Source organism: Vidua chalybeata, chromosome 27, assembly GCF_026979565.1.
Source record: "Vidua chalybeata isolate OUT-0048 chromosome 27, bVidCha1 merged haplotype, whole genome shotgun sequence".
NCBI classification, from domain to species: domain Eukaryota; kingdom Metazoa; phylum Chordata; class Aves; order Passeriformes; family Viduidae; genus Vidua; species Vidua chalybeata.
Genome location: NC_071556.1, coordinates 3,875,033 through 3,894,301, shown reverse-complemented (window position 1 = coordinate 3,894,301; position 19,269 = coordinate 3,875,033). Strand labels below are relative to the sequence as shown.

The following is a 19,269-nucleotide window of genomic DNA, read 5'->3' as shown; positions in this document are numbered from 1 at the left end:
ACTCTCCCAGCACTCTGCAAACCCCCTGTCCTCACCAGCCTCTCCCTGCCATGCTCCTGTCTGGACTAAGGTGGGTGAGGTGAGAAGCTCAGGCTGGAGGAGCCAGGCTTGGGAAAGCCTTAGGGTTTGGATCAGTGGGACAAGGGGTTTTCAGCAGCTCAGAGGACCCCAGAATGGTTTGGGTTGGAAGGACCTTAAAGCCCACCCAGTGCCACCCCTACCATGGCAGGGACACCTTCCACTGTCCCAGGGTGCTCTGACTTGTCCTTGGGCACTGCCAGGGATGCAGGGGCAGCCACAGCCCCTTCCAGGCTGTGCCTGGGCTGGAGCTCAGCTTTGGCATCCCCCCGTGGCTCTGCAGGTGACACCTGGGCCGTGGCTCTGCATCCTCATCCCTCCAGGCTCCACGGGAGCAGGGACAGGGGTCTGAGCCCTGTGCCACCCCAGGGACACAGGGGCAGGGGGCAGAACCTTCCTGGTGGATCCTGGCACTGCCTGAGCTCCCCACTCCTCATCACTGGGCCAGCACCAACCTCGTGCCTGTGCTGCTGCACTTTTGGGTCCAAAGCTCCCCAGATGAGCATTTTCCTTCTTTGCAGCCACATCTTTGGCTGGTACAGGTGCCTATTTGAGCAGGAGCAGAGGGAGAGCAACTCTTCCCTAGCCCTGGGCAGCAGCAGGATGGATTTGGGAGGCCCTGCCCCTCCCACACACACAGGGCTGCAGCACGTTCAGACAATCTTCCTTTAATACAAAGTCAATATATCTACATACACCGTGGTATGAAAACCACTTACTGTTTCAGTTTGAAATAACAGTGTGAAAGCAACAGCACTTTGCTCTCATACAAAGAAAAAAACCTCCCCCCTCCCCCCAACTTGTCCAGTAAGATTTTGCTGCAACATACTTAGAAATTTGGGCAACTTTCACACAAATAAGTAAAATCTCGAAGAAGCCTTTCAGTCGGTTCTTTTTTTTTTTTCTTTTTCTTTTTTTTTTTTTTCAGTTAAAGACAGGAAATGGGTTGTGTGGGGGGCTCTGGGCAGCACTTGATGGCCATGATTACCCCTTCTAGAAAAATAAAAAAAAAGGAGAGGGGCAGAGGTGAGCAGAGTTTGGGGCAGGGTGGCTTTTCTCAGATATCCTGTGCTCTGTGCACGGCTGCAGGAAAACTCCTGGGCACTGGAGCCACAACCAGCACAGAGACAGGCCAGGCTGGTACCTGCAACACACCTGGGATGTTAAAAACACCTGATGGGTGTCAAGGCTCCAAAATCACATCTCTGTCTCCAGTCAGCAAAAGCCACTGGTGGTGTTGAATCTCCCAGTTCAGCCCTGGCCCTGGATGGCCACAGCTGAAGGGGAGGGAATTGGCACTGCCACCACCCCTCCACCTGCTGCTCCCCCACCCTTCCAGGGACGTGGGATATGTCTGTGATTTAAAACAAGAGAACCCAAAAAAAAAATTAATAATAATAATAAAAAAAAAAATCCAGAAAGGACATTTTGTTCTTACATGAGCAAGTTAAACCTTTTAAATGGTAGAAAAGCAATATGTAGAAGTAGCAATTTGCACTGCATTTTTATATATCACAGCCATTACACGTAACATTTCTACAGTGAAAAAATAGACTGTCTTTGAACATAATATGAACAAATAAGCAAATTTTTCTTTTAAATTCATTGACTGATATTCTTTGTCTTTTTTTTAAAAAAAAAAAAAGGAAAAAATACACTATTTAAAAAAAAAGGTAATGTCACTTGTTACAGTTACATCGATACTTTAAAGAAAGCCACTCACAGTATTTGCCATTGGATGCACCTTCCTGGATCTTTCCCAGTTCTTTTACAGCTGGGGCATGTTGGGGACAGTGGGACGTGGGAGATGTGCAAGGAGTGCCGTGGTGCTGGGCCAGTCCTGAGAGCAGCTCTGAGAGCTGCTGAGTCCAGAGGCGAGGGGCTGGCACCAGGAACCAGCTGGGTTTTGGAAATCAATTTCTGCAGGTGTTTCTGGGGCTCCTGGCAGGGAGATGCTGCTGGCCAGGAGCAGGGGGACGCAGCTGCTCACGGCAGCAGTGGGGTGTGGATGTGCAAAGAGCCTGGGGAAGGGGCTACCTTTCTTCCCAGGGTGTCCCACCCTGCTCCAAGGAAAGCCTGATGTGCTGGGAAGGGGCCCAGACCCAGCAGTCAGAGACCCCAGCCCAAGCAAGGGGAGGGGCTACCCCCCACAGCCAGCTCTGGGGGTTGTAACTCTCGCTCTTTCTCTATCCTTTTAAATATCCTAAAAAATAAATTTTGGAATTAGAAGAAATGAGGAATGTTCCAAGTATTCAAAATGTGAGCTATAAAACCTCTGGTGTGGCAGGGGCATCCCGTGAATGCTGTTTGCAAGGTGCCTGCAAGCCCAGAATCATCCCAATGCTGATACTGAGGTTATTAAGACTCCAGCTAGAAGAACTCCTGACCCTAAGTTTGCCTAAGTGTTGAGATTTAGCTCCTTTCCTTTCACAGAACACCTTCAATTCTGCAAGTGACTTCCTTTAAAGACTGCCAACTACATTAGTAAATAAACTGAACTCTAATGATGTAACCAAAGTCGGTTTTTCCTTCCCTTCTCCAGCAGAAACAGTTCCCAAGGTGTGTTGTAGCTTTTGGATCAGTTTCCCCGTGTCCATCCGTCCTCCCCAGCGAACACCTCCTGAGGTTCCAGAGCAGTTCCGAGCAGCCCTCCCGAGCTGCCCCTGCCAGGGCCAGGTCACAACACGGAGATCCCCAAGGGGTGTTCCTTCCAATCCTCCCCCCTGCTCCCGATGCACTGTCCAGATGAAAAGGTTCTTCTTCTGAGTCAGTTTTGTAAGTTCAAGCGCTCCTCCTGGGTCAGAAGGGGCCTTCCAGGACTGAAGTGGTTGGTAGAGTCTGCACAACGATGGCTTTTTATGTTGCATAGTGATCAAAACTTCCCAGATACTCCAGAGCTGCCTGGTAACAGAACTGGTATTCATCCTGCCAACAGCAAAGAGAAGCAGCCTCAGAGGTGGGAATGGGCTCCTCAGGATCCCTGTCCTGCTTTCCAGACAGCACAAAGCTGAGCAGGAACCTCTGTGGTTCTCAAAGAGCTGAGAACTCCTGGGAGAGGGAAGTTCCAGCTCTCCCCTTTATGCCTGTGCCCCTCAGGTACTGAACATCCCTCCCTCTCCTGTCAGCCCCACAGCCAAATTCTTGTTTTTGGGTAAGAATCAAGGCTCCAGACTGGGATGGAATCTTTAAGAGACTTCCTAACAATAGGAATTTTTTTCTTTTAATTCATTTTGTATTTCTTAGGTGAAGTCAGCAGTGCAGCCTGGGCTTGCTGAGTGACCTCAGGTGAGAGTTTGGTCAATGGTTAGAAATGCCAGGCTGGACAGGGCTGGAAGCAACCTGGGCCAGTGAAGGGAGTGAAAGAAGAGGGGCCTGAGGTCCCTCCCAACCCAACCCAACCCAGCCTAACCCGTTTTATGATTCCTGGGACAGGTGGGGGACCCCCCTCACCTCTGTTTGCACCATTGCAGGTCGTTGTGTTCGCAGCATCTTCACTGTCTGGAAAATATCTACAACCCCCTCGTAGCGCATCCGCTCCAGCACGATGCTCAGGGTGATGAACACTCCGGTCCTGCCCACGCCAGCACTGCAGGGAGGGGAGGAAATAATCAGGGAATTGTGTGCTACAGTGTCCAAATGCTCCTGTAAATGCTGCTTGGGGTGGGGTTGAGCTGTGCCCTATGAACACGTTGGAAGTGGAGAGCCTGGGTCAGTCCTCCAGGAGAGATACCCAGAAATAACCCAAGTGCCAGAGTGTGACCCAAAAAATGTTTGAGAAAGGGAAATTGAAAAAGTTAAAAGCTTTGGGTAGTGGCAAACAGCGTTCAGTGGGAAAATTATTCCTAATATGTAATATTGGGCTTTTGAAAATGAATGATTTTAATAAGGATGGATCATCCTGTCCTGCCTGTGGGTAAGGAGGTACAATTCTTGCTAGCAGCAAACACAGCCCAGCAGTGCTGGGGGTGTAAATTGGGTTGAGACTGGTAAAAAATATTTTTAATTCTCCAGGTCAAATATTATAGATATTCTATAGATATGCTGTACGTTACACTGTGGCTCCCATCCCCTTCAGAGATATTTCATAACCTCTCCTCTAAATATAAAGGGTCAAAAGCCTTGTGGGCAGTGCCAGGGCTGAAGGGAGGTGAGTTTGGCTGGCAGAGGCACCAACACTCCCGAGAAATCTCCCTGAAAATATGGGGTGGAAAGGGGGGATATCTGGATTTTAATTCCTTCTGCTCTCCCCCATCCCATCTGGATGAGGTGTGTCCATGTGCCTACCTGCAGTGGACAGAGATGGGGCCATCCTGGCCAAACTGCTCCTTGGTCTTGTGCACCTGCCCAATGAAGTCGATGAAACCTTCTCCTGATTTTGGCACACCTTGTTCTGGCCAGTCAGTGAACTGGAACTGACGAACAGTTCGTGACTGACCATCCTGGGGGACAAAACAGGAATAGTTCAACACCTGTGTTTGTGACAACAAACACAAAAGGCAAAAAACTCCCCTATTTTTGCTGCTAGTTCGTTAAAGGGCATGAAAAGTTGAGGCAGCTCAGTGCTGTAGTGAAGTGCACACGTATTTATTATCCAGCCCCACCATGATGAAGCTGCTTGTGTTGCAGTTGACATTCCTGGAGGCAGGCTGTCAGCACAGATCCATATCCTGGCAGGTGCTGAAAGCTCTGACCACTGCAGACAGCACAGATGGAGTCTTCAGCAAAGGAACGTTCAAGGTGAGGTGTTGGCCCCTCTAATCAATCTTCACAAAGAATTGCCACAGTGTCAGAATTACAGCTGACAGGAAGATAAATCTTGTTCTACGAGGACTGATGAGGCATCCTCCTCCTCAACCTTGCAAATTGAATTATCAGGTTCTGGAATACTTTGGCAACCTCAAAAGCTGTGCTGCGAGAGGGAGGGTTATGTTTGCTACAGAAATTTGAGAAGGTATTGAAATGTTCCTTCAGATGAGAAACCTGACATTGAATCGAAGATTACTGGAGTGAATTTGTCCCTTTGAACATGACTGACAGTGGCTCCTCTCCCAGCCATAGAAGTGCTCATTTTCTGAAGGGTGCAGAGAAACCTTTGCAAGATTTTTATCAGCTTTCAGGGGGAAATACTTTCTGCTTTCACCTCAAATAAGCTGCAGCTAAACCCCAAAGCCAGGCACATCTCTAACAAAGCAACTCAAGGCAGTGAGAGAGGTTTGAAACTACTTTCAATTTGTAAGAATAAATATTCCAGTACAATCTGTGTGTGTGTGTGTGTTCTGTTCCTCACCACAACTGAGCTCTTGGACACATGGACTCCAAACATCCCTGGGCAGCCCCTTCCACTACCTGACCACACTTTCCATGAAGAAATTCCTGCTGATGTCCAACCTGAACCTCCCCTGGCACAGCTTGAGGCTGTTTTGTCTTGTCCTGTGAGCAGAGCCTGACCCCCACCTTGTTCTGTGCAGGGGCTGGACTCGATGATCCTTGTGGGTCCCTTCCTAGCAGGATATTCTGAGCTCTCCTCCACTGATAACCCCAGAGAAAGTGTGGACACCTCAGCCAAGCCCACCAAACCCTGTGTCTTCTGCCAGCCCCTTTTCTCCTGGTTTGAACTGCCCCATGCCAGCACCTACCCTGGCATCCGTGACCTTGAACTCCCTCAGGATGTACTGGGGCATGTTGTACTCAGCCATGGGGTCCACGACGAAGTACTGGTACCGTGCCGAGCGCTCCGCGGGCCAGTACTGATGGCACTTTTCCTGCCCAGGGCAAACAGGTCCCGTTAGTCCCTGTCCCCATCCTGCAGGATTCCCCTCCCAGCCCCTCCTCAGCCCCACTCACCCGCCCCATCTCGCGAAGCTTCGTCAGCATCACGACGATGGTGGAGTTGTTTTCCCAGAGCATCCTCCAGAAATCCTCGGTGGTCTCTGCCAGAGGCCCCTGCGTGGCTATGTAGGCTCTCTGCTGCCTGGGGAGCCCAAAGCAAGGAGGGGTCAGGGAGGGAAGAACTGCATGGGCAGCAGCTTTGGGAAAGGCATGGAAAGGCTGGAGAGTGGGAGAGCAAATGGAAATGCTGGGGAAGGACTAGAACTGCACAGGGTCTAAAGGGATGTCTTTGGTACCAGTGGTCAAAAAAAAAAAGAGCCAACAGTGAAACTCTCCTTAAATATCACTTCCAAGGGGTAAATCCAACCTCCAGGCATGGAGCTGCCCTAATCCCAGTGCCACAGCTGTGGCCAGCACTGCTGGTCCTGGACAGGAGGAAAACCTGCACATGGAGTTGCTTTGTTCCCTCCAAACCCGCCCATGGAGGGCTGCAGCTCCCAGGGCTGGAGTTTCCTGGGGGAAGCTTTGGGGATTGCAATCCCCCCAAATCACAAAGGTAGTAAAAAGGCCAATCCATATTTAGAAATGTTCCAACAGCAAAATCCACCCCTGGCTGACCCTCTGTGTTCAGGACCCGCCGCTGAGGAAGGGCTGCACTGCTTTAGAGGATCATTTAATAATAATTTAATAATTTAATATTCATAGAGGTAATTAAAGACCACCAGAGGGGAAAAAATCTTCTCAGCAGGCTGGAGGTGGCTGTGGGGTGGGATCTGGGAGGTGATGGGCCAGCACAGGCTCCCCGTGCAGGGCCGTACCTGTAGCCGTCGATGAAGCTGGCGTTGATGTAGTCGGAGCCCTCGACGCCGCGGATGGGCTGCAGGCACACCCGGGTGGTCTCGTAGGGCATGATGTTCACCAGGCGGTTCTTGAACTTGTTGCAGGGCAGGTTGGCGCTGATGAAGCGCGAGGTGTGGGCCTTGGAGTTGGCGAGGCGCTGCGGGCAGGGGACACCTCAGCTGGACGCTTCTCCTGACCCTGTGCCAGCCCCTCAACCTGTTCTGCCCCTCTGGGTGCCCTCCTGGGGTTTGTTTTTGGGGGGTGGGGTACAGAGGCGGAGGCCTTTCCCTCAGCAAAACTTTCAGAAAATAGTACTACTACTAAAAAAGCTAAAAATTTAAAGAGGGAGCAAATTCAGTCTGGATCTGGAATGACCAGGCAAGCAGCCTGTGGTGCCAGGCAGGTCTCCCCTGGGAACTGCATAACTCAGCAATGCAAGTACCTCCCGCACAGAAGCAGCAAGGTCCCACCAGCCTGATGAAGGCTCTGTGTGACCACCAAACCCCGGGCAGGCCCTGCCATCCCACCCCAGCGCCCAGCCTTACCTTGAACTCCAGCTCCATGCCCGTGACGTGCTCCCTGGCCTCGATCTGGGCCAGTTTCTGGATGTAGCTGTAGAGGTTCCGAGCCGGGACCTCGGTGTTGCCGCAGGCCACGGCCTCGAGCAAGGCATCGTGGATGAAGCTGTACTGGTCCTCTGTCTGCACCATGTAATTGCGCTGGGACCTCATGAGGGTGACGTGCCCGTAAATGTCCACGGTCTTCTCGTGCTTGATTCTCTCCAGCATGGCGTCGATCACGATGAAGCAGCCGGTGCGTCCCACGCCCGCGCTGGGGACGAGGGGACAGGGAGGTGATGGACTGTCCTTCCACTGGGCAGGTGTCTACTGCCCCTCCACACCACTCTGTGCTGTGTCCCCCTCCAGACTGCTCTGTCCTGTGTCCCCTCTGCACTGCTCTGTCCTGTGTCCCCTCTGCACTGCTCTGTCCTGTGTCCCCTCCGCACTGCTCTGTCCTGTGTCCCCTCCACACTGCTCTGTCCCCCTCCAGACTGCTCTGTCCCCTCTCCACACTGCTCTGTCCCCTCTCCACACCGCTCTGTCCCGCTCCACACTGTGCTGTCCCCTGTCCACACTGCTCTGTCCCCTCTCCACACTGCTTTAAGGTGCTTCCAACCCAGACCAGTCTGGGATTGGGTAACCAAACGCTACCAGGATAGGGAAAATGTGCACAAATGCCTCAGACATGACAAGGAAGCACAAATCATCCTGTTTTCCCATCTTTAGCTCCGTGGCTGCTGATGGCATCTGCTGTGGAGCACTCCCTGCTCATCTCACCCAAGCTCAGCTGTAAAAACGGGGTGTCACAGTCTTGGTCTCCTCTGTGTCCAGCAGCAAGTCATGGGGACCCCAAGGACAGGTCCCATCCCATCCAGCAGTCACCTTCCAGGACTGCATCCCTTCCCTGAGGGAGCTCAGCCTCTGCTGACCCAACAGGAGCAGCTCATGGACCAACCTCTTTCTTTTTATGAACTAGAACTGTCCCCTCTCCACACCACTCTGTCCTGTGTCCCCTCCACTGTGACACCCTGGGCCAGGCACAGCTGTAGCAGCCCGAGGCTCCAGCAAGGGGCTGGTAGGATCTGAAGGCTGAAAAAGCCTCTTTAATCTCTCATATCTCAGCAGCTGCAAAACCGCTGATGTTGTAATGAGTAACATGCGTCACCTCTCTCCCTCAATGTTTTTGTGCATCAGGTAACATCAGACCTGTGTGTAATGGCATTTGTGCCTCAGCAGGGCTCTGTGCTCTCTTGTGCCACTGCTAATAAAGGGTTTTCTTTACCATTCCAGTGCTGTCCCTTTTTTCCTTGAGCCCTCTTGATCTCTGTTAATTAGACTGCCTAACACCTGAACCAAGCAGGTGACTGGAGCTTTGGCAAGAATTTAGCAGCTGATCTGGGAGCTGGTTGTGAGCTGACAGCTCTTTATTCATTTTCTGAGGTGCACAATAATTGCCATCTGCAAGGGTAGTGATAAGTTGCCCACTCACAAAGACTGTTTAAATGGCATCCTCCAGCAGAGGCAGGATTAGCTTCCCCAGCAGCTTGTACAATTCAGATCTTCCCCCAGTGCCCAGGAACCCGCAGGCTCCTCCACACCCTCCTGAGGAACACAGGGATTTATCTGCAATGAGGCTTCAAGGATTCCTCACTGGGTTGTAAATTGAATTAGGGAATGTTACCTGCCTTCAGCCTGGCATTATCAGGAAGGCTGCAGCACTCAGAAACCCTCTGTCAATCACTGTCAGCTCTGCCTTGGGCAGCTGAGGCAGCTCTGCCTCCCAAACACCTCCAACACCCTCTGAGGTCACACCTGATCCTCCTCCTTTCCCACTATGACCAGAGACAACCCCACCACACAGAACCAGACACTTCCCACTGCTTAACAAGATCACCAAATCCCAGAATGGTTTGGTTTCAAAGGGACCCTAAAGCTCTTCCTGTCCCATGGGCAGGGACACCTTCCACTAGAGCAGGTTGCTCCAAGCCCTGTCCAGCCTGGCCTGGAGCACTCAATCCAAGTGATTTGGCACAAATTCCATCCCCCATCATCTCAGGAAACGCTGTGGTCAATGGAATCCCCAGGTTTCCTTCTCAGAAGCTGCCTGGGAATCCACCTCTGGCTAAGAGCTGTCCCTGTCCCCCAGGTAAATCCACACCCTCCTGAATTTCCTCCCTCACGGGTGGCCCCGTGCCAGGGGAAGGGAAGCTGTACCTGCAGTGCACCACGATGGGCCCAGCGTCCGGGGGGTTGCAGGTTTTGACCCGTCTCAGGAAGGCCAGGAAGGGGGTGGGGTACTCGGGCACGCCGTGGTCTGGCCACGCCGTGAACTGGAACTGCCGCACCTCGCGCTTCTCGCTGGAGCCGTTCTGCAGCACAGGAGCACGGGGGTCAGGGGACAGCAGCACCCCAAACCTGCCTGTGCTACGTGTGCAGCCCTGCATTTATTGCCCCATGTATACAGGGAAGGGCAGGAGGTGCTTCAGAAGGATCCTGCTTGTTAATAATGTCCGTAATGCTTATTGTTATTTTAATTGCATTAAAGTCGAGTCGCAGGGTGGTTTGTGTTGGAGGGGACATTAAAGCTCATCCGGTGCCACCCCTGCCATGCAGAGAGAATGTTAGGAGGGAAATCCAGGGCTCTTGGGGGTGGGAATGAAGGTTTGGAAGTGCCATGAGCCAAAGTGGTCACATCAAAGATTTATTGATCTTTTGGAATGTTGCAGCCTGAGACCCCTTTGTAACTGGAGCCTGCAGGTGAAAATAGTTCAGGTCATGTGACTCTTCCCATCCACTGTTCTGAGTTTTTCTCTTAAGAGAAATCCTTGAGTATTCATGCATTTCACCAGGAATGTTCCAGCCCATCTCCAGGGAAATCAGGAGCAGGAGCCAGCTCACCTTGTGAAGGGAGAACGTCCGCACGCAGAACGTGGCCAGTTCAATGGTGTCCAGCAAGGTCACTTGGATCATTCCGTAGGTGTCTGTGCCTCGGCCTGGCCAGTACTGGTCACACTTTATCTGCAAGACAGCAGGGATGGCTCAGTGCTGGGACAAACCCTTCACTGGTGGGGATGCTCCTTCCCAAACTGCCCTGTTACAGGGGAAGCTGGGCCAGTGGCAAAGGCAAGGGGAGCTGCAAGAAGTGTCTTTGCAGAGCACCAGGACAGGGACAAACCCATCAGAAAAAGCTCCTACTGACTAAGCACAGACTTTGATGCTACATCAATCTCACAGACAACAGACTGGAATGATCCTGAAGATTAGAGGGAATGTACTGGGGCTTGTTAAACAAGAGAACTGAATGTGAAACTTGCCACATGATTAACTCCAAGACAGACATGCAGTAGGATCCAGCAGCCTCTTCTCCCGGAGTTGCCAAGGAGGCTGCAGCTTTCCAGGGTGAATGGTTTGTTTTTTTTAAAAGCAATGAATCACTGAACTTTCAGGGTGCTGGCAGAGCAGGCAGAAATCCCCCCCTGGCTGCACATCAAAGGGATTTGCTGCTCCCCCAACTCTCCCCTCCAATCCCCCTGGATTATGACTAACCAGTCATCCCTCTCATGCATCTTACCCGTGATTTCTCCTCCAGCTTAGTCATCATGACAATGGTGGCTGAGCGCTGCTCCCACACCATCCTCCAGAAGTCCCCAAAGGTCTCTGGCAGGGGCCCCTGTGTGGCAATGTAGGCGTTCTGCTTCCGGTACCCGTCGATGTAGTTGGCATTGATGTAATCACTGCCCACAATTCCTGTGTCAAATCAGCAAGAATCAGGGAACTGCACGGGACTTCACACAGCTGGAAGCACGAGGAGATTTTTGCAGGGATGCTGTTAGAGAGAAGCCCCCTGCAGAAACAGCAGAGCCTTCGTGGCTTGGTGGGTCAGGATGACCCAGGCTCTTGGCAAGGTTTTCCCAGCACAAGCTCCTGCACTGCAGAGAGACAGTAACTCCTTGCAAAAAGTATTAAAGAGACCAAATATCAGGCCTTGAAACTGTGGTATTTTTACTCATGTGCAAAATCCTGGCACAGGGCTCCTGCTGCATCAGTGTCCATAGGACAAACCCGAGTCCTTTTCCCAGCCTGCCTCAAGCCCAGGCAGCAAATGCACCTGGTCAATGACTGTGTCCAGTCTAATCCCAGGCATTAAGCTACAGCTGGACAGAGTAAAGAATAAAGCCAGGCTTGATTTAGCCAATGAAGGCTTGGAAATTACAGGCTTTGACTCGCTGTAAATTGCCCGCTGTCATTTTTAAGAGTGGGTTTTTTTCCTACTCGCATGAGTTACAGGCTATTGAGTTCCAGCTGCTCGCCTGGGTCCCTGCTTGAGGGTTTGGGATGAGCAGGACGCACTGCCAGAGTGAAGAGGTTGATTGGGACATGGCAGGAGAAAGCTGCTCTGAAGTTAAAATGCCCCTGGCAGGCGGCACTGCCCAGGTTCAGCTCCAGAGCCGGCGCCTGGCACGGAGCAGCCACACTCCGGGCTGGTTTGGCTGCTCCTGAGCACAAACACCTGGTAAGGCTGGCAGGATCTGCAAACCCATGATTAACTCGGTGCAGAGCCCTTCACTCCTGTCTCCAGGGGAGCCAAGGCTGGGGAGCAGCACCAGTGAGCAGTTGGGATCAATCGGGGCTGATGCTGCTGGCGAGGGGCGAGCCCAGAGCAGCCTGTCTGTCCTCAAGGGCCCTCAGCAACCTCAGCTGGGAAATGGCTTTTGATTAAATTTCTGGAGGGTTCCCTACCCTTGCTCCCTCCCAGTCTGAAATTTCAGGAGGGAGAGAAGGTAGTTGTCATGGCAGAAGCTCAAGGAGCTTCCAGAATTAATCTCCTCTTCAGGCCCTGGGGTCCACTCTGTCTTTTGAAATGGTGGCCATGAGCTCCTGCAAGGTTTCACTGTGTGGCAGGCCCAGCTTCAGAGAAGTCACAGAATTAAAGCCACTGCTTCTTCCTGCTCAAGCAGGCAGTGACAGTCTGCATCCTTGACAAATCCAGATTTAAAACAAAGAGAATGCAACAAAACTAATTCCTCCAGCTCCTTTCATCTTTTAGCCTTGAGCATAAAATAGAGCCCGGTGGGAAGGAGCACACCAGCCAAGACATGTCAGAACCTCTCAGATGCTTGAAAATTCAACCTTGGCCCATCATCCTTGCACTGTTGGTCCCTCACAGAGCCCTGGGCAGAGCTGGAACTGCTGCCTGCATCCAGCCCTAGATCCAAGACCAGCCCAAGTGTCCTTCACTCCCACACTTGTGCTCTTCTCCCCTCCCTTGAATGACAAAGCAACTTTTTAAAGCCTCTGCTTTCCTTGGCTCATACAATATTAATCTCGGAATTAAACCAAGGCAGAACACAGTCAGCTTCACAAGGAGAAACATTTAAAGCCCTCTAATAGCAGACCAGAGCAATCCAGATTTGTGCAGCTTTTTGGCAAATCACCGTGCTCTGCTGCTGCCTCAGCTCTCCCCCTTCCCTGTGCCCCTCGGAGCTACCATGGCACAGGGAGATTATTTTAGCAATTCCCTGGTCTCAAAAGCTTTGGAATTAACCTCTCCATTCACCAGGCAGTTACCAGGACATCCCACATCCTCTCTGCTCTGATGATCAGCTCTTGGCAACGCAAGGCTGGCCTTGAACGCTTTATCCACCCGGCACAGCCACATCCTGAGCCCATGAAACTCCAACATTATCTCGGCAGCAGCAACCCGAGCAGGTGCCCTGTTCAACTCCATCTCAAGCCCCTCTTATCCTGGCGTGCACTGGAGCAGCTCTGTCAAGAGCCACGAGTTGTGAAATTTAATGTAAATTTTCTGACTGCACCATCACTCACATAAGCAGCTCAGGAAACAATTTATGACCTGCCAGGCTCGCACTAACCCCTTCTTATCCCGAGCCTTTTAGGGGCCAGGGCTGCAGCAGGGGCTGCATATCAAGTGATCTTTGTGCCTGCACAACTCAGCAGCCACATCTCTGCTGCTGCCTCTCACATTTGCACAATCAGCCCTGGGCTTGCTTCCCACTCCTCCCTGAGCAGCCCCGCTCTGCGTTCCCGGCCGCCCTGTTCTGCTCCCTCTAAAGCACTATGTGGTCTGAATTCTTCCTGTTAGTCAGAGATGTATCAAACAGGCATCTCCAAGCAAAGGGAAGGCAGTTTCTTGATAAACCAGCCCTTGATATGAGGAATTGCACCTCCAGAGGAATATGTCAGTCACCAGAATTTAACAAATGCCTGGTTTACAGAGGTGTCTCCTGCTTGCCGAACTCCCAGGGAGACGTTAAGAGAAGGATATAAATAGAGATGAGAGAAGAGTGTGTGCAGTGTGTTCCCTGCAGGAACTCCATCCCAGCACTGCCTGGAGGAGTGGGGGTGCTCCATACCTTCGATGGGCAGCAGGATGACCCGGGAGTGGTCGTAGGCGATCACGTTCGCGTAGCGGTTCTTGGGCTTGTTCACTTCCAGGTTGGAGTGCTCCCAGGTGAACTGCTGGCCGGGGTCGATGGACTGGAGGGATTGGGAAAGGAAACGGGAGAGTCAGTGAGGAGAAAAGCAGCAAATGCAGTTCTGAGCACTTGTTCCACGAGCAGGTCTCGCTGAGCTCACTGTTTGCAAGAACGCAGCTTTGCTGTGGGAAAGCCCCAGCCCCATGGAACAGCTGATGTCCCATCTCCCCTGGCCCCAAGTGGAATATCTGAGGTCATTCCCCTTCTGGACTCAGCACCAAAGGTTTCCCAGTTCAATGGGGAGGAAGCCCCACAGGAGCCTGGCAGGGACAAGAATGCATCCCCCAGGACAAAACAGGGGTAAGGACCCTGGCCCTAGGACACTCAATCAACATGGATTTTTCCTAGAAGGGATGAAGGAATAAAAATGAAATGCACTGGAGAGAAAAATCCCCTCTGCCCATCCTAGTGATTTATGCCAGGTTTGGTGGTCAGGTTTTTTTTCCTCTCTAAAGTCCAGCTGTCCCAGATATGGAAATTAGGTTAATTACGTTTACCTCTAAATCCTCAGCCAGAGAATTAAATAAAACAAGGGCTTAATTCCTTCATCATTTTGCAGAGCCCTTGGGGTTTGCCTCAATTGGAGGCTTGGCAGGAACGTGCTGAGCTGTGTTTGCTGCTGCTTGCTCTGCCTCTGACTGCCACCCTTTAGGGACAGGGTCCCAGATCCCAGATCCACCCCTCTGAGCTCTGAGCCAGCCCTTGCCCAGCCCTGCTGCCCTCCCTGCCTGTGCCCACCCCGGAGCTCCCGGGGCACAGCTGCTACAAAACCATCCACAGAACAGCTCCGAGCTCCAGCACTCTGGCTGTGGAGAATTCCTAACTAATGGGTATTTATACTATTGTAATGTGTCTGTTTGCTCTCCATCCCTCTAATCATGCCTCGCCTTCACTTCATTAGCGATGTTTGTTCAGCTCTGGCTCTCCCTCTGGAGGAGGCTGGGCTGGCTCAGAGCCAGGGCACTCGGGATGTGGCATTATGCAGATCAGCCTCTGGAATCTGGATGGAGCACAGAACGAGCTGCTGCTGCTCTCTCGACCCAGCGTGGGAGGAGAGACCCAAGCAGAGCAAAATGTGCCTTTTCCAAGGTGTGACCCCTGCTCAGGGTGCCTGGTGATATCCAGGAGTCAGGGCAGGGAGAAAGCATCCCTTTGTTTGGAAAACATCCCCTCACTCCCTGCCTGCAAACAGACACAGGCAGTCTAGACTCTCTATTAGGCTAAAAACACCAGGGCATGCATTTGATGCCTTTCAACAACAAAACCAAGAGTGGAGAGAGGCTTTTTACAGCATGACAGGACATGGGGCTTTAAACTGACAGAGGTTTTAGGTTGGATATAAGGAAGAAATTCCTGCCTGTGAGGGTGGGCAGGCCCTGGCACAGGGTGCCCAGAGCAGCTGTGGCTGCCCCTGGATCCCTGACAGTGCCCAAGGCCAGGCTGGATGGGGCTTGGGGCACCCTGGGCCTGTGGAAGGTCTCTGCTGATGGCAGGGGTGGCACTGGATGGGCTTTAAGGTGCTTTAATCCAGTCTGGGCTTTAATCCAGTCTGGGACTGGGTAACCAAACTCTACCAGGATAGGGAAAATGTGCACAAACGCCTCAGACATGACAAGGAAGCACAAATCATCCTGTTTTCCCATCTTCAGCTCCGTGGCTGCTGATGGCATCTGCTGTGGAGCACTCCCTGCTCATCTCACCCAAGCTCAGCTGTAAAAACGGGGTGTCACAGTCTTGGTCTCCTCTGTGTCCAGCAGCAAGTCATGGGGACCCCAAGGACAGGTCCCATCCCATCCAGCAGTCACCTTCCAGGACTGCTTCCCTTCTCTGAGGGAGCTCAGCCTCTGCTGACCCAACAGGAGCAGCTCATGGACCAACCTCTTTCTTTTTATGAACTAGAACTGAACCCAGCAGAGCTCTCAGCAAGTACTTAATTTCTAATACATAAATAGCTTTTAAATTTTAGCTAACCAGGTCTTTAAAATGAAGCTGTTCATTTGGATGAAGTCCTGTCTGAATTCCCTAATTCCTGGCTCTGCAAACCCATGCACAGCACTCACTCTTGCTCATACCTCATACTCTTGGGATAATTTCAGGTTATCATTAGCTTTGAGATGCTCTGTGTGTTCAGCCAGCTCGGAAACGGGGATGGGTGGGTGGCTGAGCATACCTAAAAGACAAGACAGCAGGAAAAGGATTGCATTTAATAATACCTAAAATTCACAACCGTTGCGCATTTTATAAGAAAGAAGGAACAAGAAAAGAAAATAATTTACAATGTAAGATCTGCAATGAAAGTAGGGAGGTTAGAAGAGAAGAATTCAGGGCTCGAAATTGTGTCCTTGGAAGTAAAAAATAAAAATCAAGGAAATAAGAAAAAAAAAAAAAAAAAAAAAAAAGCCAGTAAAATGAGAGTGTTCCCGTGATGGCCCCATTTTCAATGTGGAGATCAGAGCAAAACAAAAAGGAAAATCCAAAGAGCAGATGCGTGTTAGCGATTCCAAAGTGGACTTGGAATGAGCAAACGCTGCCAGAGGAACCCACGCAGCAAATGGCACAGCACCCGCCAGGATCAGGAACCAGCTCCAACAGAAAGGGAGGCAAGGGCAGGATCCAGCCAACCATGGAGATGTGGGCAGGAGATGGGACTATGCAGATGGGGGGAAGCAGGGGAGGCTTTTCAGGAACTGGACTTGATGATCTTAAAGGTCTTTTCCGACCTCAGGGATTCTCTGGGGTGTTTTTTGGCACAGCGTTGCCTCTGGAAGTTCTCGGTCTGCTCATGGACACTGAGCTCTGACCTCCACCATTCCCAGAGTGCAGGCAGGCCTGGAAGCACCCAACAGGCTCCTCTTCCCACTCCTGGCTGGTGGGTGATGCTCCTTCTGCAGCACAGCCCTCCCTCCCACCTCGTGGGCCGGGCTGTACCGGCCCCGTCCAGGCTCTGCTGGGAACGTTGTCACCTTTTGGGATGGACGGGCAGGAGATCCTCCTCAGGCAGGGGGATTGTGGCTGATGCCCCTGAGCTGGTTCAGCTGCTGCCCCTGCAATCCCCTCCCAGCACTTTGGTGTGCTGGTGTTGAGGCAGCCAGAGCTGCTGGGGAACTCACTGGAGCCATACTGGGACGACCCCCGGGGTGGGACTGGTCCAACTGGGGCACATTGCAGCCACCACTGGGGTGAGCAGCCATGGCTGACTCGGTTCTCAGCCTGGGATTTGCACATCCTGCTCTGAAAGGGGCAGCTGGAGCTCTGGGAAGAGCAGGGGCCCTTCCCTGGCCACAGTCCCTCAAAGGCTACGCTGCAAACCCGGGAGGAAAAGCGCTCCGTGCTTTGCTCATCTGCATCGGATTATGTTTTTCCAAAGGCTTCCCATGCTGTCTGCCAGCCTCTCCAGAGGCTTGGAGAGCAGCATTCTGAGAAGCCCTGGGCAGTGCCCCCGATGAGAAGGACAGGAGTGGAGAAGAGATGGAAGCCAGGGAGAATTTCGAGCCCCGTGGGTGTTTGGTGGGTGACAAAGCAGCGGCGTGGCAGCAGCATGGTCAGATACTCTGAAAACTCAGCACAGAGATGGCAAAGCAAGCATGACATCCTCAGTTTTACAGTGATTTGGGAGAGGTGCTGCTTCCCCCAGGCCTGGGCATGGATGAGTCTGCCATACCTGGACAGATTTCTCCTAGCTCACCACACATCTATTTTCAGCACAAGGAAATATGGCTGAAAATAGATGGAGAGGGGAAATATAGCAAAAAAAGCTCACAAAAATAACCCTGAACTATCCTGGGGGCTGTGCTGGCTCCATTCCAGCCTGCTGGGATCAGGGCAGGAAACCTCTCTTGGTTTGTGGAGGAAAAACTTCCATTTAGTCTCTAGTGGTCCCGTCCTGGATGGAGGGGGGCTGCCGTCCACCCCAGCACCAGAAGCAGACTGGGCTGTTGGGAGGAGCTGGTCCTCTCTCAGTGTGGGATGGGGAGGCCACCCTGGCTGAGATGTTCCAGATCAGACCAAACCAGTTTAACACCACCAACACTTGATGGACATGTAGGTTAAAAGGAGAAAATAAACAATCTGAAACCCCAGTAATACCAAGTAAGAAAAACCCCAGATCCTCCTTGGCTCAGAAATCATGAAGCAACACGAGCAACAACCTCTGAGCCAGTGGGCTGCATGGGAAAAGCCCACTGTGCCAATCTGGAATGAGGACTCACCTTGCCCTTGAAGGAATTTCACAAGTTTCCTTCATAAAAGCTCCAGAAAAAAACCCAGAGTGTGACCAGCAGCTCTGCCTTTTGCTGGGAGTCATCCTGCTTCCCCTCCAACCCTCCCTGCACAGAGCCTGGCTGGGAGCACATGGGAACTCGCCTTGTTCTGCTGCTGTTAAGGACAGGAACTCCTCATGGGATCATTTTCTAGGGCTCTTTGGAATAAAAGAACCTCTGCAGCAATAAACACTTCCCTGGTCAAAATGCCAAGTGCCTGAGGTTTCCAATAGGATCCAGGAGTTTGCTGGGAAATGAGGCAGGAGTGGCACTGCCTCAGCTCAGCTGCTCTCCTCTCCTTTATTCAGGAACTCATCTGGGGTATGAAGGGCTGAGTTCAGCCAGGAAAATACCCACAACCCCTCTGTTACACTGAGGGGTTTGAGGGAACAATTGTGGCATATTCCATACCATAGAGACCAATATTTGGATTAAACTATTCAGGGAAATTTCCCAGCCCTTACATCTCCGAGCACAGGCAGCATCTGTGACTCTTCACGTTTGTCAGCTGAAACCTCACATCCTTCCCTGCCCAGTATTAAAAAAAAAAAAAAAAATCCAAGCCCACACCACCCAGCAAGGCTGGGATCTTGGCTCCTAATGGGATGAAATCTTTTCGAGCCAGTCTCATCTAACATTTCAATCACTTGAAGCTCTCTAATCTTATCACAAAAGACTTGATTCTCTGTGCATCAGCCAAGTCGCCAGAAACGTCACCCTAACATCTGCTCCGTGGGCCAGAGCCCATTTATCCTGCAAAATCACCGTGGCTGGAGGCACTCCTGTGAAATCTGGGGTGGCCCCTGGTCTTTGTGCTCCTGGAGCAGCTGGGTGCCAAGGAGCAGGCACCTGCCACGGCTGGGAAATGGCCCCTTCCCCATCTGAAAAAATCCGTGTGGCTCTTTCAGAGGGGGATCAGCAGCTGCAGCTCCAGTTTCTCTTTCCCTGCACCACAAACACCAAAGCACAGCCCACCAGTGACACCAGTGCACGAGTACAGGGGACACTGAGGACACTGAGCCAAGCACCAGCGATGGAACATCTTCCACAGGGGGGAAAGGCAGCCCTGGATCCTCCTGGGACAGCGAGGGGTGGACGGGAACCCAGCTGCTCCCCGGGCTCTGAGCTGCCCCCGTGTCCTCCAAAGGGCTCTAACGGGAAACTGTAAAACTGGAAGCACAGTTCAGACACACAGATGGCACAGAA

At 52.0% G+C, this 19,269-nt stretch overlaps 1 protein-coding gene across 6 annotated transcripts in view; it reads right to left on the bottom strand.

The window, feature by feature from the left end:
- Window positions 1-730: 730 nt before the first annotated feature.
- Window positions 731-19,269, bottom strand: part of PTPRS (protein tyrosine phosphatase receptor type S) — a 129,126-nt gene continuing 110,587 nt past the window's right edge. For all 6 annotated transcript variants that reach the window (XM_053965639.1, XM_053965641.1, XM_053965640.1 and 3 more), the window contains 12 exons: window positions 15,877-15,974; window positions 13,682-13,805; window positions 10,879-11,054; window positions 10,206-10,325; window positions 9,522-9,676; window positions 7,293-7,578; window positions 6,726-6,904; window positions 5,923-6,049; window positions 5,715-5,840; window positions 4,363-4,517; window positions 3,529-3,664; window positions 731-3,003 (listed from right to left, as the gene is read on the bottom strand). In XM_053965639.1, coding sequence (XP_053821614.1) covers window positions 2,935-3,003; window positions 3,529-3,664; window positions 4,363-4,517; window positions 5,715-5,840; window positions 5,923-6,049; window positions 6,726-6,904; window positions 7,293-7,578; window positions 9,522-9,676; window positions 10,206-10,325; window positions 10,879-11,054; window positions 13,682-13,805; window positions 15,877-15,974 — 1,751 coding nt within the window. In that variant the 3' untranslated portion in view covers window positions 731-2,934. The remainder of the gene's footprint in view (window positions 3,004-3,528; window positions 3,665-4,362; window positions 4,518-5,714; window positions 5,841-5,922; window positions 6,050-6,725; window positions 6,905-7,292; window positions 7,579-9,521; window positions 9,677-10,205; window positions 10,326-10,878; window positions 11,055-13,681; window positions 13,806-15,876; window positions 15,975-19,269) is intronic.